Raw genomic sequence first — 16,619 nt, forward strand, 5'->3', positions numbered from 1 at the left:
CCAGTCCACTACCCTCCACCATCCTCATTCTGTCTGTCCAGTCCACTACCCTCCACCATCCTCAGTCTGTCTGTCCAGTCCACTACCCTCCACCATCCTCAGTCTGTCTGTCCAGTCCACTACCTTCCACCATCCTCAGTCTCTGTCCAGTCCACTACCCTCCACCATCCTCCGTCTGTCTGTCCAGTCCACTACCCTCCACCATCCTCATTCTGTCTGTCCAGTCCACTACCTTCCACCATCCTCAGTCTGTCTGTCCAGTCCACTACCTTCCACCATCCTCAGTCTGTCTGTCCAGTCCACTACCTTCCACCATCCTCAGTCTGTCTGTCCAGTCCACTACCTTCCACCATCCTCAGTCTGTCTGTCCAGTCCACTACCTTCCACCATCCTCAGTCTGTCTGTCCAGTCCACACAAAGCAGCTACTGGAAGTGGTTATGTGATCCGGCAGGCGAGGAGAAACTAAAGCTTCTCTGTGGGCCTCCTAGCCAGCACAAACAGACGCCTGTTCTTTTTTTACCACAGCCAGCCCTAATTAGTCCTGATAGGACCGTTTTGGTGTGGCCCATGGTTTAGGCACTGCAGAGGAAGGGGGCTCAAACCTCCACCCCTCCTTCCCCTCTCTCTCTCTTCTCCCCAGTTTATCTAACTAACAGTAGTGACATTAGGTCAGGGGTGGTTGGAGTAAAACATATATACTTTAAAATGACTAAAACCAAATGGAAACTGTGTAGAAATGATAATAGACCTACATTCATACAGTTTCTTGACTGTGTCCACCTCGCTAATAATCACCCAAATGAAAGCTAGACATTCAGGGAGCATCGGAAATAGTAAAAACTATGGATAGAGGACTATTTTTTGTACATTTCTACGGCGAGGAAATATAGCACATTTTCAGTGCAGCCCTCCAGACCTCTTTGATGACTGAATGTGGACCCCCGGGGTAAAATTGGTTTAAAACCCCTGCATTAGGCCCTTTAAGGGAGTTCAAACCTCCACCCTTCCATCCCTCCTTTCTTCCGCTTCTCCTTTCTCTATCTGTAGAGACGTTAGCCCCTGATATATCCGCAGGGGCAAACGGAGAGCAGGAAACAGGGGGAGGAGGCCACAGTGGCTCACTGCAAAAGGAAAGAAAACAAATCTACATCTCACTCTTACAGCTTGTGACACTTTTAAATGTGGGTTTACAGGGTGCAGGTGTTAACACGTTCTACATCAATATTTCCGTAATGCTCAAGGGTTTCCCTTCTCTACCACTATGGATGCCATTTTATGGCTGTGTGTGTGTGTGTGTGTGTGTGTGTGTGTGTGTGTGTGTGTGTGTGTGTGTGTGTGTGTGTGTGTGTGTGTGTGTGTGTGTGTGTGTGTGTGTGTGTGTGTGTGTGTGTGTGTGTGTGTGTGTGTGTGTGTGAGCACGTGCGGGTAATCTGTCTCAATGAATTTATGTACGAGACAGGAGAAGAGCAGGAATGTTCTATTCCCTCCTTCTTTCTCTTCTTCGTTTACTCCCCGGGGTCATTCACACACCCCAGCAAACCTCAAAGACTTCACCTATCTTTTATCAAAAGCCTTTTGCCCTCCAGGCATCTTCTGTAGCATAGATCTTCAAACCTGTGAAGCAACGCACCATGTGTGTTCCCCTCTGTCTCTCCGTCTGTCAATTCTACTACTCACTGTTTTGGTCTGTGTCTGTCTCTGCGTCCTCTCATTTCACCCCCCCCCTCTCTCTCTGTCTGTTCCTGTGTCAGTCTTCCCTGTCCCCATGTCAGTTGTTCATTAGTTGACCTGTGTCTCACATCTCACCCCTCTCTCCATCTCTGTCCGACAGTGACCCATGAGCACCTGAAGGAGCATGGTCTGTTCAGCCTGCCCCCTCCACCTCCAGGTGCCAACCCTACAGATTACTACCACCTCATGGCCAGTGGCAGGAGCACTTACGGAGACCTCATCATGCAGACCGGGGCGGCCGCAGCAGCAGCCGCCGCAGCAGCACACCTGCCCGACTACATCAGCCCTGTGGACGGTGAGTGACCCTGAAATCCTGAAACACACCTTCCTGGGGTGTACCCCAAATGACACCCGATTCCCTAGATCAGGGGTTGGCAACCCTGGTCCTGGAGTGCAACAGCCACTGCACTGCAGGATTCTTTCCCAACCAGACACCACACCTGATTCTACCAATCACCTCACTCAACTTAATTGAATAAATTCATCACCTGGTCTAAAGCAAAACATGAAGTGCCTGTGGCCCTACAGGGTTTCCTACCCCTGAACTACCTTTGACCTGACACAGCCCAGGTCACACTGACTATCATATGTGGGACTTTCCCACCTCACTGCTAGCTGTATCATACACTGAGTGTACCAAGCATTAGGAACAACTTTGTAATATTGAGTTGTACCCCCCCTTGCCCTCAGAACAGCCTCAATGTGTCAGGGCATGGACTCTACAAGGTGTCGAAAGAGTTCCACAGGTATGCTGGCCCATGCTGACTCCATTGCTTTCCACAGTTGTGTCAAGTTGGCTGGATGCTCTTTGGGTGGTGCACCATTCTTGATACACACAAGAAACTGTTGAGCGTGAGAAACACAGCAGTGTTGCAGTTCTTGACACAAAACTGGTGCACTACTACCATACCCAGTTTAAAGGCACTTAAATCTGAATGGCACACATACACAATCCATGTCCCTATTGTCTCAAGGCTTAAAAATCATTCTCTAACCTGTTTTTGTCCCCTTCATCTACACTGATTGAAGTGGATTTACCTGGTCAATAAGGGATCACAGCTTTCACCTGGTCAGTTTATGTCATGGAAAGAGCAGGTGTTCTTAATGTTTTGTATACTCAGTGTACATTGTGAAGTATCCATATGCCACACTACTAAATACTAAGAGCCTCATCACCCTTTGTGCTTACCTCCAGGTATGTGGTGCTGTGCTTTTCATAGATGCCCTTTCTTCTTCTTGTGGCTTTCTGTGTGTAAGACTTCCCCACATCAAAGCAAGAGGAGCATTCCTGGACTTATAAAAAGCCTCAGTCATAGCAGGGGGTGTCTATAAACACAGAAAAGCACATGACAGAAAGGCCGACCACTGTTCTCCCAACACAGGCCTCTAATTTACACAGCTAGTCGCATAGTGTTTCAGGTGTGTTACTCTGTTATGAGTAACATCCTACAAATCCACAGTGGTAACCTTAAAAGGGCAACCATGTTGAGAGGGAGAGGAAAAGAGAGAGAGAGAGGAAGAAAGAGGAGAGAATGAGATGGAGAGAGGGAGTGAGTGTGTGAGAGATGATACAGAGATGAGAGACAAATAGAGAAAGCGAGAGAGAGAGGTTTGGCAGTGGATGTACTATATTTCAGGCAGCAGCAGATGCCAGGGCTTCTGAATCTGTCTCTTCTCTGTTTCTCAGTCAGTGTTATGGCAGGTATACTGTAAATCTGTGGTCCCTGCTTTGCTTGTGCAATCTAACGGCAGGGATAGAGGATAGTGGCAGGCAGGGGAGATTTAGTGACAGTGTGACAGAAGAGACGTGGTGAACAACCCTGCTTTTCACAGGAGAGGTCAGACATATGGTCAGGGACCATAGCCTTGCAGACAGTCCCAGGCCTATGAACAGAGTGATAAGTAAGGCCTAATAATGCTGCTAGGACCTGGAGATTATTTCAACTCAGGAACCTTCCAGTTAGCTGTATGAATGGGCAATACAGTGCTACAGAGTGGAAAGCTAAACTAAACTGTCCATGAAAGTAAGCCTTTCGATGCCTTTCGACCGTCAAACACATACATTCTCTGCCTGCCTGGCACAGACTCCCTGTTTGGTATCCATATCACTTTTATCCGGTCTCAAACCACCCAAGGGAAAAGAGTGAGAACGAGCCATCTACCATCTAACGGTGTTTGCACCTCCTGTCACGCTCTCCGTCCACCCTGCGTGACGCTAAAGCACCAATCCTCATGTGCATGCTAGGAAAACGCTACCGCCATGATCCCTGCCAACGCAGGATCCACCTTGAAATGAACCGTTTAAATTACCCCTCAATCACTAAATCAAACATGAAGAGAGGGAGGAGGAGGGGAGGGCATGCAGATTTGGGCATAGAGGTTGTTGTCTTCCTCCTTCACTACTCCGTCCCTCCATTCCTCCATCCATCCTCCCACTCCTCTCTCCCGGCGTGACCGCCACTGCTGCTGGCTTCCCACAGTTGTTTGGGGAGGCTGTTTGCTCAAACACCCACAGACACCGACTCACACAGCACAGAACTGGGCCTTCTCCTCGCCTCCCCACACCCCCCTCACCTCCACACCTCCCCCTGGCAGGTTTATTTGGTGTTCTCTACTTCTCAAACCTGGCTGGGTTTGATGTGGTCAGCGTCCTGGGCACTCTCTGGCTTGAAGCTCTCCGTTAGTGCGGTTAGCGAGGCTAGCAGCTCCACAGACACACACAGACTCTGTATTGACCTAGCCAGCCAGCTAATGGCTCAGCGTCTCAGCATACGGCCTGGCTGAATAAAGACCCTCATTTAATGGCAGAGAGGGCGATACATATGCATCGAGACCGCTACGTTTGTTTTGGAAGCCTAGCGCTGATAAAATTAAATAAATTCATATGCATATTTAAAAATCAATTTATGCTCTAATAAATTCATTGGACCTACCACAAGAGCTGAGTCCTCAGTGAACCCAAAGTTATAGTATGGCTGGTTATTTTCCCTTCCCAGTGATTCCTATTAGTACTGCAAACATGAGAGAGTGGGCTTAAAAAATTGTGATCGTTAATAAAAGGGAGAAATGTGTTCATGGAAAATTCTGCAGACTAGCCCTAGTGCCGGGTGTACAGTAAAGTTTTAAGACAGTCAGGTGTTCTCATAGTTCCATAGGGTTAATGTATGGATTTACTGTAAGTTTTACCACTTGCCATTAAGCAGAGCTATAACCTGGGTCTTTTCTCAAGAACATAGCTAAATGACACTAAACATGGCACCCTGATGCTGTCCAGTTTCCCAGAGCTAGCTGCTCAGGACAGACCATGTATCCCTGTGCCCATGCGTGGTACTGTATACAGTATGTTGACAATTGTATACCGTAATACAATTAATGAAACAGTCAATAATCTGATCATTAATCTGACTGTGTGCAAACCCATTCTCAGTTTTGGATCCCTTTGTTGAGGCCTTATGCTCCGCAGAGAGTGAAGGGGAGTAGGTAGCTAAGTAGTAATGCTTTCTCTAAGAACACATTATGGGCCCTGGTCAAAATTACTGCACTATAAAGTATAGGGAATAGAGTGCCATTTGGGACGCAGCCCAGTAGCTCTCTGCTCCTCTCCTCCGCCCACTGTGTGACTGATTGAGGCATGGGTGCCATGTAGGCTACATGCAGTCTGCTCCGACAGGCCTACAAAACAAACACCGACAGATCCTCCTGCCGTCCGTCAGTTGGTTGGTTAGCGTGGGCCGTGCTGAAATGCCAAGTGTGCCTCTGTGCCAGTGGCGTGCTCTGACGCGTTCATCCACTAAAACAACATAGACCAATTTCCCCCGCTAATAGCAGACACAAATGTTTCCACCAAACCAGGCAGAGGCCAGTTGGGCCTTGTACCCTAAAGCCCTTAGTAAATCTATTGCGTGTGGCGTGTGATGTTATGAATGGTCTCACCCAGAGATCTCAGATAGATCGATGGATAGATGGAACAAATCGGTCCAGAAAAGAATCTGTACAGCCCTCCTCTGAATTGTTTAATACCAATGTGGCCCTCAAGACAAAATGATTAGCCACCTCTGCTCTAGCTGGAACAGCATTTTCACCCTTTTCAGTGTAAACTTAAATACTGTAAATCCTACAGATTACACTTCATCATGTCTTAATAGTAAGCTCACTGAGGAACGCGCCAAACAAGGCTAAACAAGGGGGGAGGGTTGTAGAGCAGCATAGGACCCTGCTGCCGGGAAAAGAAACGCAAAGGTCCCATGACAATAGCTGCTGCCAAAGTAAATGTCTGCCATGCAGTCAGAGGAAAAAGAGATCTTAGTGTTTGGGGAGCAGGAGGGAGGGAGGGACGGAGAATGAGGGGGGTCTTGTCCAGTCCCTGCGGACTACATACACAAACACTTACTGTATGAACACACATGACCCCCCGGCAGAAGTGTGCACATACACAAAAACACACAGCTGGCTTTAGCAGGACACTGGGGGCTCATAGGGGAATCATCGCAGTGAGCTCCCTCTAATAAAATGTGCAGTGATGGTATTAGCGAGATTTACCAGGAAAAATAAACATTCCTCCCCACTCGGAGGAGAGCAGAAGGGATCGGGGGTGGCTGGACTTGGCTGGGGCTCTTGGCTGGCTGGTACCCAGGCTGCGGTGTTGTTTAGGGGGGAGAATGGGCCTCGCGCTGGGCCTCTCTCCCTCGCCTCGGAGGACCAACGCCTGACCCTGCATGCTTTACCTCAGTCTGGGGTCATCTGAAAGAGAGAGAGCTAGAGCAGTGGAGGTAGTGGATCCACTGTACAGCAACCCTACTAGAGAGAGAGCCCGAGTGAAAGAGAGACCAGAGAGAGACCAGAGAGAGACCAGAGAGAGACCAGAGAGAGACCAGAGAGAGTCCAGAGAGAGTCCAGAGAGAGTCCAGAGAGAGTCCAGAGAGAGTCCAGAGAGAGTCCAGAGAGAGACCAGAGAGAGACCAGAGAGAGAGACAGACAGACATAGCCAGAGAGCAGCAGAGGTAGTGAATCAACACTCCTAACTAAATGACCCAACAAAGCCAGGCCCTCCACAGGGCTCCACTGGCTCTCCTGATGGGAAAACAGAGCCCAGATAAAGAGACCCTACATCCCATTGTAATATCATTCTCTCAGGCTAACTACTAACTACAGGCCTCTAAAGCCTGTTGCACTGAACAAAGGGAGACTACCTTTGTGTGCTGTGTGTGGAACCTGTGCCAACTCTCATTCGGGGGGCTTTGGTTTGGGGGCTGTACTGGGAGGGACGGGGGGGTAAAGGATTAAGGATTACTACCCTTCAATTACAGTATTCAGATTTTCCACAAAGCCATTTCCATCAAAACAGCAAGGCAGATGCTTAAAATAATCGCTCAGCCCCCTTTTAGTTTTTTTTGTTAATGTGCACTCAAGTGCCTGTGATTATGAACCTATATATCAGTCCAGATCCCCCAATTATAGCCAACCCTCCCTGTGCTCCACTCTGCTCCCACAGAGACAGAGTCCTAGACCTAGAGAACAGGACATATCCCTCGGGCCAGCGCCACGCCACCTCCCTGCTGCCAGAACCTGGCATACCCCTAAATTAGAGCCCCGCCATCGATAAAGCACTCCATCACTGTGTATGTTGCCTGAGTAACCTCAGGCAGAGCAGACACAATAATGACCTCACAGGGGTGCTTATTTTTGTCCTGTTACGCACGTGTTTTTCTGCATATACCAACTCCCCCTGAGACACCCGCAGGGAGTGGGGTCACGGCCAGGGTCACCATTATACAGCGCCCCTGAAACAATTAGGGTTAAGTGCCTTGCTCAAGGGCACAGTGATAGATTGTTCACCTTGTCGGCTCCAGTATTCGAACCAGCAACCTTTCGGTTAATGGCCCAACGCTCTAACCTCAAGGCAACCTGCCGCCCTAATAAATTGTGGCTGTCTTCAGGCGCTGTCTCTCTAACTTGGGGGGCCAGTGGAGGAGTGCATCCTTGGTGTGCCAGGTCCAGGCTAGAAAAGCAAACGCTGCGCTCTCATGCACACACTGTTGACTAACACATTAACTAGGGACTCCTGAGTGGATGGAGAAAGTTGTACTGAATTGATTAGGGGGAACCTACAGTTTTTCTGGGGATGGGTACGGATGGGGATTTTGGGGTTGGAGGTATGAGGTATGAAAGGGGTTGAGGCAATGTTAAGGGGGTTATTACTACAGTATGTCTGGGGATATAGATGTGGGTTTTTGGGGGGTGAATCAGTCTTTTGTGAAGGGGTTGAGATCATGTCTGGGGCTAGGGATATGGAGGGTTTTGGGGTATGGGGTATGAGGCTGTCTTTTGGGAAGGGTGTCCAGGGGGTGAGGCAGGCGCCAGTTTCGCCAGGCTGTGAGCCGTACCTCGCTTAGTTTCCTGCTTTATAAAGTGGCACATTAATAAGCAAATCTCCCCTGAGGTTCAGTTCTGTGGTGAGCAGAGATGAATAAGACCGCTGCACCACACACACAGACCGAGACACACACACAGACAAACACACGGCAGCTCCACAATGGGCCAGCCCAGTCCCAGGCAAGAGAGAAAGAGCCATTACACTCGATGCAAATCTGAATCCACCCCTAGCCTTTCTAAAGAGTATAATATAAACCACTGTCGTATCCGGGTAGCAACCCTCTCCTCTCCCCACTCCACCCCCTCTCTCTCCTCCCCCTCTACTCCCCCGATAACCCCCCCCCCCCCCTCCTTTCGCAATATGCCTAATGATACTTGATACATTTATTTTTTTAGCTTCATAGAAGAACATTCTTAGGGACCGATTGTTGTTTTTGTCAACTTTTTCATACATCTCTACAGCTGAGTTTTCATTGAGCAGCCAGAGTCCCTCTGAAGTCCTGCAGCTCTCTAAGTAAGCACATAAGCCTTTTGTTTTACAACTCAGCAACATAATAGTCTTTTTTTACACACACCCACACACGTGCGCATGCCCCGACACCCACCCACACACACACCATGTATAAGACTACCATTTTTACGGCCATAGGTTTGGATAAGTATAGTGGTCTCTGAATCCATATGGCCTGAAAGAAAGGATCACTAATTTACCCAATAAAGGGTCAGAGGATTGGCTGCAGGTTGACAGTGGTGTGTTTGACATGTTGGCAGGTGGTGGTGTGTGCGTCTGTCCGTGTGTTTTGGGGAGGTGTGATGGGAGCTATTAAGAACTTCCTGTTGCCAGCGCCTCTGATGATGCCCCCTGTTAGGCCTAATAACCCCCCATCCCAGACCAGTACTACCCCCACCACTCTGCCCTGGTATGTGTCCTGCCACGCCACATCACACCAGGGCTAATACTCAGCACCTGTTGGCCCACAGCAGCTGGCCAACGCTACCCCCTACCCTTACCCCGTATTCTGCTAGCCACTACCCCCTACCGAAAGGTAGCTGGATCGAATCCCAGAGCTGACAAGGTTAAAATCTGTCGTTCTGCCCCTGAGCAAGGCAGTTAACCCACTGTTCCCCGGGCGCCGAAGACGTGGATGTCGATTTAAGGCAGCCCCCCGCACCTCTCTGATTCAGAGGGGTTGAGTTAAATGCGGAAGACACATTTCAGTTGAAGGCATTCAGTTGTACAACTGAATGGGAAAGTATCCCACTTTCCCTTTACCTTCCCTACCACTACCTCTGTCTTTCTCTCCCTAACTGTCACCCATTGCCACAGGAACAGAGTCAAACCCAATCCCACCAAAGAAAAATTCTATTAACTTTTTGAACAACCCTGAAAGACATCTTTCCAAATGTCTTTGACCACCTGGAACTGTTTTATGTAGCCTGTAAAAGGGACTTTCCATTGCATGTCCCAAAGAGGAAGGTTAAAGTGAACTACGTGCTCAATTCAGGTCAGAATTACATGCACAGAACTCGGTTAAGGATGTCTACATGCATTCTTACAGAATAATGATGATTATAATACACAACCTGAGGGAATTAGTTCCAAAAGTGTCAAAGTTGACACAATACCAAATCAACAGTTTGTGGAAAAAAACGTAATGTTTGGTTTTTACTGTAATATTCGTGCTCCAAAAACAGCTTGGTAAAAGCCATCCATGACTCTCTGGGTTTACCTTTACCTTTTGTAGCTATGCTTCATTCTTTTAATGGTATTCTCAAATCAATTTGTTTAAATTGCCTCCATTTAACATGCTGAAATACAACTGACTGGGTGAGATTCTTATCACGGTAATTACAGCAAATTATTGGGAGGGATTCATTATGCATAAGAGGATGTGAGCGTTAAGGGGAGGAGGAGGGTTGGGGTGGTGTTAGAGAGATGATGGAGAGAGATATAGGCTGCATCCCAAATGGCACCCTATTAGCTATGTAGTGCACTACTTTTGGTCAAAAGTAGTGCCGTGCACTAAATGTGGATAGGGTGCCATTTGGTACAGCATAGACAGACTGAGGGGGACTGTACCTTAGTCTAGGCTAGACTAGCACTAGAATGACCTCTACTAGAACACCTCTGGATAAACAGGTTTCTTCTGCTTTCATCTTAAAACTGTAACTCTTTGGGGGTTTACTGACTGACATTAGTATTCTTACTTTTTAGTATGCTGTGGGAGTATACTACTAGTGACATTTTGTTTTCTTCTCACAATTGTTGTAACACTTAGTCAGGGTAGGGAGAAAGGGTCACTAACATGTTGTGTGTATAGGCTTTCTCGTTGGGATTTAGCCTGGGTACTGCAAAGCACTGCTGATGTTAAAAAGGCTTTATAAATATGTTTGTTTGATTGATTGATTGATTGATTGGTGCTCTCGATCTGCAGTGTCCCGGTTCTCCAGCCCCAGACTGAACCCCAGGCTGAACAGAAAGCGAGCCCTGTCCATCTCCCCTCTCTCAGACGCCAGCATCGACCTGCAGACCATGATCCGTACCTCGCCCAACTCCCTCGTGGCCTACATTAACAACTCACGCTCCAGCTCTGCAGCCAGCAGCTCCTACGGACACCTGTCAGTCAGCGGCATCAGGTACAAGATACACTACATGACCAAAAGTATGTGGACACCTGCTCGTCAAACATCTCATTCCAAAATCATGGGCATTAATATGGAGTTGGTGCCCCCTTCTCCGCTATAACAGTCTCCACTCTTCTGGGAAGGCTTTCCACTAGATGTTGAAACATTGCCGCGGGGACTTGCTTCCATTCAGCCACAAGAGCATTAATAAGGTTGGGCACTGATGTTGTGCAATTAGGCTTGCCTCTCGGTCGGTGTTCCAATCCATCCCAAAAGTTGGAAACAGAATCGTCTAGAATGTCATTGTATGCTGTAGTGTTAAGATTTCCCTTCACTGGAATTTAGGGGCCTAGCCCGAAACACAGCCACAACCATTATTCCTCCTTCACCAAACTTCACAGTTGGCACTATGCATTGGGGCAGGTAGCATTCTCCTGACATCTGCCAAACCCAAATTCGTCCATCCAAACCCAAATTCGCCAGATGGTGAAGCGTGATTCATCACTCCAGAGAACACGTTTCCACTGCTGCAGAGTCCAATGGCGGCGAGCATGGTGATCTTAGGCTTGTGTGCGGCTGCTTGGCTATGGAAACCCATTTCATGAAGCTCCCGACGAAAGGCTTCCAGAGGCAGTTTGCAACTCAGTAGTGAGTCTTGCAACAGGACAGATGATTTTTACACACTATGCACTTCAGCCCCCGGCGGTCTTGTTCGGTGAGCTTGTGTGGCCTACCACTTCACGGCTGATGTTTCCACTTCACAATAACAGCACTAACAGTTGACCGGGGCAGCTCTAGCAGGTCAGAAATTTGACAAACTGAGCTGTTGGAAAGGTGGCATCCTATGACGGTGCCACGTTGAAAGTCAGTAAGGCCAATGTTTGTCTATGTATATTGCATGGCTGTGTGCTCGATTTTATACACCTATCAGCAATGGGTGTGGCTGAAATAGACGAATCCACTAATTTGAAGGGGTGCCCACATACTTTTGTATATAGTGTACATGTGGTGCACACACATACAGTACACAACGACTGTTCTACACATATACATCTCTAGAACTTATGTATTACTTTCAACAATCGACACATAGGGCTCCACATACACCAATCAATCATAGAATAGCTGCACAGTTTTAAAAGTTATCTTATCTCTATAACTAAGTGATTACAGTTATTTTATTTGCTGTTGTATTTAAAAATGGAGTGCATCCGCTAATAACTGTCCTGTCCTTTCATCTCTCAGTCCGTCGTTCACCTTCCCCCACCCCATCAACCCCATGGCCTACCAGCAGCTGCTCAGCCAGCAGAGAGGCCTGAGTGCGTTCGGCCATACTCCTCCCCTTATCCAGCCCTCGCCCTCATTCGCTGCCCGCCAGCATGCCCACGCCCTGGCAGCCTCCACCCTCAACACCACCCACAACACCTCCAGCTCTGAGTCCAACCAGGTGAGTAGCATTGTCTTACGTCAGATATCTGCACTTATATGTCTGATATCTCACAGACACTGGTTTAATTGTGACGCGCATGACGATGTAGTCCTAGAGATCCTATAATTCATGTTTTCTATGCAATTCTATGAATGGAGTTGTGAATACCCAGAGAGGGATACGGATGAATTCCATTCAGCTATAACACAGAAACCAAAGCTCTCTAACGTGAATGGAATGTTGACTGTATATTGTCCAAAGTATACTATGTAAATTATGGATAAAATGATGGCATGCTAAATTAATCCAGCCCAAGAGTATCATAAACTGTCAAGTGTTTTTGGCTAGGGTTCGCTCCGCTATGAGCTGGAGGATGACTCCCTCCCATTAGCAGCAGTTTTTATCTGTCTCAGTTCATAGAAGTGTTTCCTTTGTCTCCTTTATCAACCTATTGTATACATGGTCTCTATGAATGTAAACTTCCCCCTCATCTACCGTCACCCCCTCACACACACACCCATAAATTCCATCACTATGTCAATTTTAGTATACCAATGTACACACAGATACACACACACACACACACACACTGAGCTAAACCCCCCCCACCCCTCACAGACATTGATCAGAACCACATTTCCCCTGGTTTCCAGCCATTGAAGGTAGTGTTAGTGAGAGCATGGGGCCGCTGAAGCACAGTCAGCGCCGTACTGTACTGTAGTGGCTGGGTGGGATTTGGATACTAGAGAGACCCCTCCTCACTGACCCCCAACCCTCACTTCATATCCTTTTTTATGATGCTTAAACACACACACACACACACACTCACACACTCACACTGAGCGTCTCCTCCACAGACCCTGTGACTGAGGCGTAAAAAGGCCTGTCTGTCTGTTATGTTGAGAGTTGGTTGGAGGATCAAAGCTCTGAGCGTTGCAGTGTGGATAATAATTTCTCTCTCTTCATATTTCCCCTGGCTGACTCTCATAAAGCAGTCTAAACTGTTTAGTCTCTGTGTCGGGTCGCTATACGAGTTATGGGCCCTGAGCCTGGTGCTTGGCTGGCTCTGGTTGACTCTGAAACCAACCAAACCTCACATCATCACGTTACCATAGAACAGAGCCAGTCAGCCAGCGCCAAGAACAATACTGTGATGTCGCTCTGACTTTGCTCTGAGTTATCTTAACTCTGCCTCTGTCTCTACACACTCCAGAGCACTGCATCTCTGACTCCTTCTTCTGTTTAGCCACTTAGCAGACACTTTTATCCAGTGAGTGCATACATTTAGTGTATAATCCCTGTGTGAATTGAACTTGACATTCTTACCAACTGAGCCATTAAGGACCACTCTATCTAACCTCTACTTCTCTCTCTACAGTCCTTCAGAAGGCTGGTATAGTCTGTGTCTCTAACGTCTACCTCCTTCTCTCTCCTGCAGAATGCTGGTGGTGACCCGGCGGTGAGCAGCACAGTCAACCCCATGATCACCAAGAGGCACAAGGTCAAGACAGAGGCAGAAGGACCCCGGCCCATATCACCATGCTTTCAGGTATGGGATCCCACAACCTATTTTTTGCTTCCCTTATCTTTACAGTGAGTTGTGCAAAAGCAATCTTAGATCATTAAGATGCAGATTAGCAAATGCAGAATAGTACAGTATACTTGGTTATATACAGTACAAGCTATTGTCAACACACACACTTGCATGCACATAAGACAGTCATGAACCCCTTTTGACTGAGTCCTCTCGTCCACAGGAGCATGTCCTGGACCTGAGTGAGGAGCTGGACAAAGATGAGTGTAAGCAGGAGCCAGAGGCTGTCTACGAGACCAACTGTCACTGGGTCGGCTGCAGCAAGGAGTACGACACCCAGGACCAGCTCGTTCATGTGAGTAATTATTAAGTGATCTTTAGTAACCACATAGAGTTAGGACATCTGTGAGTAGGGGCCTGCTGGTGCCTCTACAGTCAGGGGATATGCTTGTGACTTTCAGTGGACAAAAACTTAAGGCAAGAGAGAGGCACACAGATACAGGAAGAAGTCTGAAAGACACCCTCCCATTTCCCACCTTTTTTTAATGTTCAAAAAGGCCTCCTATGCTCCTCATTAAAGCATCAGTCCAGTCAGGTTTAAGATTTAACCAGTCAAGGCAGTAGTAACTGATCCTTTCCTGTGGCGGACACGCGCAGGGTTAATGAGGCCTGTTGATTCTGACTGAGGAGATGGAGGTACTCTAACGCCCCTGCAGATGTGACCCCAATCCTTGGCTCTCAGCCACCTCTGACCTCTGAACCCTAGAGGCATGGCAGTAAATCCATCGTCATACTCAGAGCTCTGGAACTCTGTTTTATTCCTTTCCTCTCTAAGGAACCCCTGATGCAGCCCTATGTACTCTACTCCAATAGGCTATGATTAACTGGGATTGTCAGTCCAGTACCCAGACTGGGAGTCTCTGAGCTGAGTCTGGAATGTTCTGAAGTCTCTAACTCCCAGTGTTACGGGTCAGGAGTGGATTCACCTTAGCCCCTTTCTCGACCCCTTTCCACCCTCCAGTCTGTCTTGACAAAGAAAGTCCAGGAGTAGAGCCACCTTAGAACCCCATTTACCCCCTCTTTCCCCCCTTTGCTCCCCTCTCCTCCCCCACCCTATCACTTCTCCCCCCTCGTCCTGCCACCCAGCCCCCTGGCCCCAGTCGTCCTGACAGAGGGCATGTCCAGACCAGCCCCAGTAAGTTCCAGGATCCATTCCCCCTACACTGCATCTCTGTCAGGGATTGAGGGGATTAGGGAACAAAGCTAGGGCCTGGTGGTGTGGATGGACATGGTGAAGCAGATCACATACCACAACTCACTGGAATAAGGGAAAGGCAGCAAGGAAGGAAAATAGAAAAATTAACAGTAAATGTCCATGTGTGAATGAGTCTCTTGTTACAGTAACTTCTAATTACATACCAACGTAGATGTAGACATCTGTAGATGTAATAACTGAGAGTCTGCTGCCAAGTATTTGATAGGACTTTATCCCTCCATCTACAGTACACACCCCCTGTACTGTAGTTCCAAGGTTTCACACAATGTTCTCACCAGTCATATAAGTGAAATCACTCACCTTGACAAAGAATACACTAAATTATGGCGTAGAACTTCTAAGTTCTATTTACCCAAAGTAATCCTTCCCCAATAGCCCCAAATTATGGTTTCAGTATGGTATGAAGAGTACATGGCTGAAAATGGAAGCCTGTTGCAGGCCACACACTTCACTTGTTCATCCACTTTTCCTCTGAAAAAGAACTGGGCAGGATCAGGACTGTCAACCACTAACCCAGTCAGTGGGTGGATGGCTACATCCCAAATGGCACCCTATTCCCTATATAGTGCACTATTTTTGACCAGGGCCCCGGCTTGTGACAAAGTGGCCACATTAGTAGGATATAGTGAGGGTAAAGGTCCCAAGGAGACAAAGTGGTTTGTCTGGCTGTGTGAATATTTTCCATGTGGTTGTTTGTGCGTGTGGCTCAGTAGAAATAGAGGGATAGGCACTAAGCAGGGTAATCTTACCAAGTGGCCTTGCATGCCTAGACAATACAGCAGAATGAGTCTTCCTGCCCTCCTGACCACACACACTTAAATGAAAGACAGGCAGTTCCTCTGAAACAAAAACTCTGTGTTTGATTCTCAGTTTGTTTTCTGTAATTTAATGGAATGTAACTCTAGACATTTATGTCCAATCACAGTCATGTTTTTGAAACACTCACGCAAAAATGGATGCATGTCTCCAAGGTCCTTTGACGATCTTTCAACCATGTCTGTGACGGCTAACATTTTAAAATACCAACTCTAGTTCAGTTTGTATCGTACAGTACAGTACAGTATCGTACAGTATCGTACAGTACAGTACAGACAGACAGACAGACAGACAGACAGACAGACAGACAGACAGACAGACAGACAGACAGACAGACAGACAGACAGACATAATTTATCTCCAGGTAGAAAATAAAATCAACCATTCAAGCATGGACATCTCAGAGTAGTGTACACACGGTATGTTACACACCATTGGTTTCCTGATCAAAGCGAGAGAGAGAAGGAGATGTGTGTAAATCTCAGGTGTCAGGAAGACAAGTCAGGATTGTGTGCGTGTGTGTTTAACTATTCTTGAATAGTAAACAAACAAAAATTTGACCAACTGGGGACATTTTGTTAGTCCCCACAAGGTCAAATGCTATTTCTAGGGGGTTTAGGGTTAAGGTTAGAATTAGTGTTACGGTTAGAATTACGTTAGAGTTAGGGTTAGGAGCTAGGGTTAGTTTTAGGGTTAAGGTTAGGTTCAGGGTTAGGGGTTAGATAAAATAGGATTTTGTGTGTGTGTGTGTGTGTGTGTGTGTGTGTGTGTGTGTGTGTGTGTGTGTGTGTGTGTGTGTGTGTGTGTGTGTGTGTGTGTGTGTGTGTGTGTGTGT

The 16,619-nt window shown here is 47.5% G+C and overlaps 1 protein-coding gene across 1 annotated transcript in view; it reads left to right on the top strand.

The window, feature by feature from the left end:
• gli2a (GLI family zinc finger 2a) overlaps positions 1–16,619 on the top strand; it is a 93,093-nt gene that overhangs the window by 64,165 nt on the left and 12,309 nt on the right. Inside the window, exons 5-9 of the mRNA XM_039006900.1 lie at positions 1,833–2,027; positions 10,540–10,741; positions 11,975–12,176; positions 13,597–13,707; positions 13,916–14,047. Coding sequence (XP_038862828.1) covers positions 1,833–2,027; positions 10,540–10,741; positions 11,975–12,176; positions 13,597–13,707; positions 13,916–14,047 — 842 coding nt within the window. The remainder of the gene's footprint in view (positions 1–1,832; positions 2,028–10,539; positions 10,742–11,974; positions 12,177–13,596; positions 13,708–13,915; positions 14,048–16,619) is intronic.

Source organism: Salvelinus namaycush, chromosome 13, assembly GCF_016432855.1.
Source record: "Salvelinus namaycush isolate Seneca chromosome 13, SaNama_1.0, whole genome shotgun sequence".
NCBI lineage: Eukaryota > Metazoa > Chordata > Actinopteri > Salmoniformes > Salmonidae > Salvelinus > Salvelinus namaycush.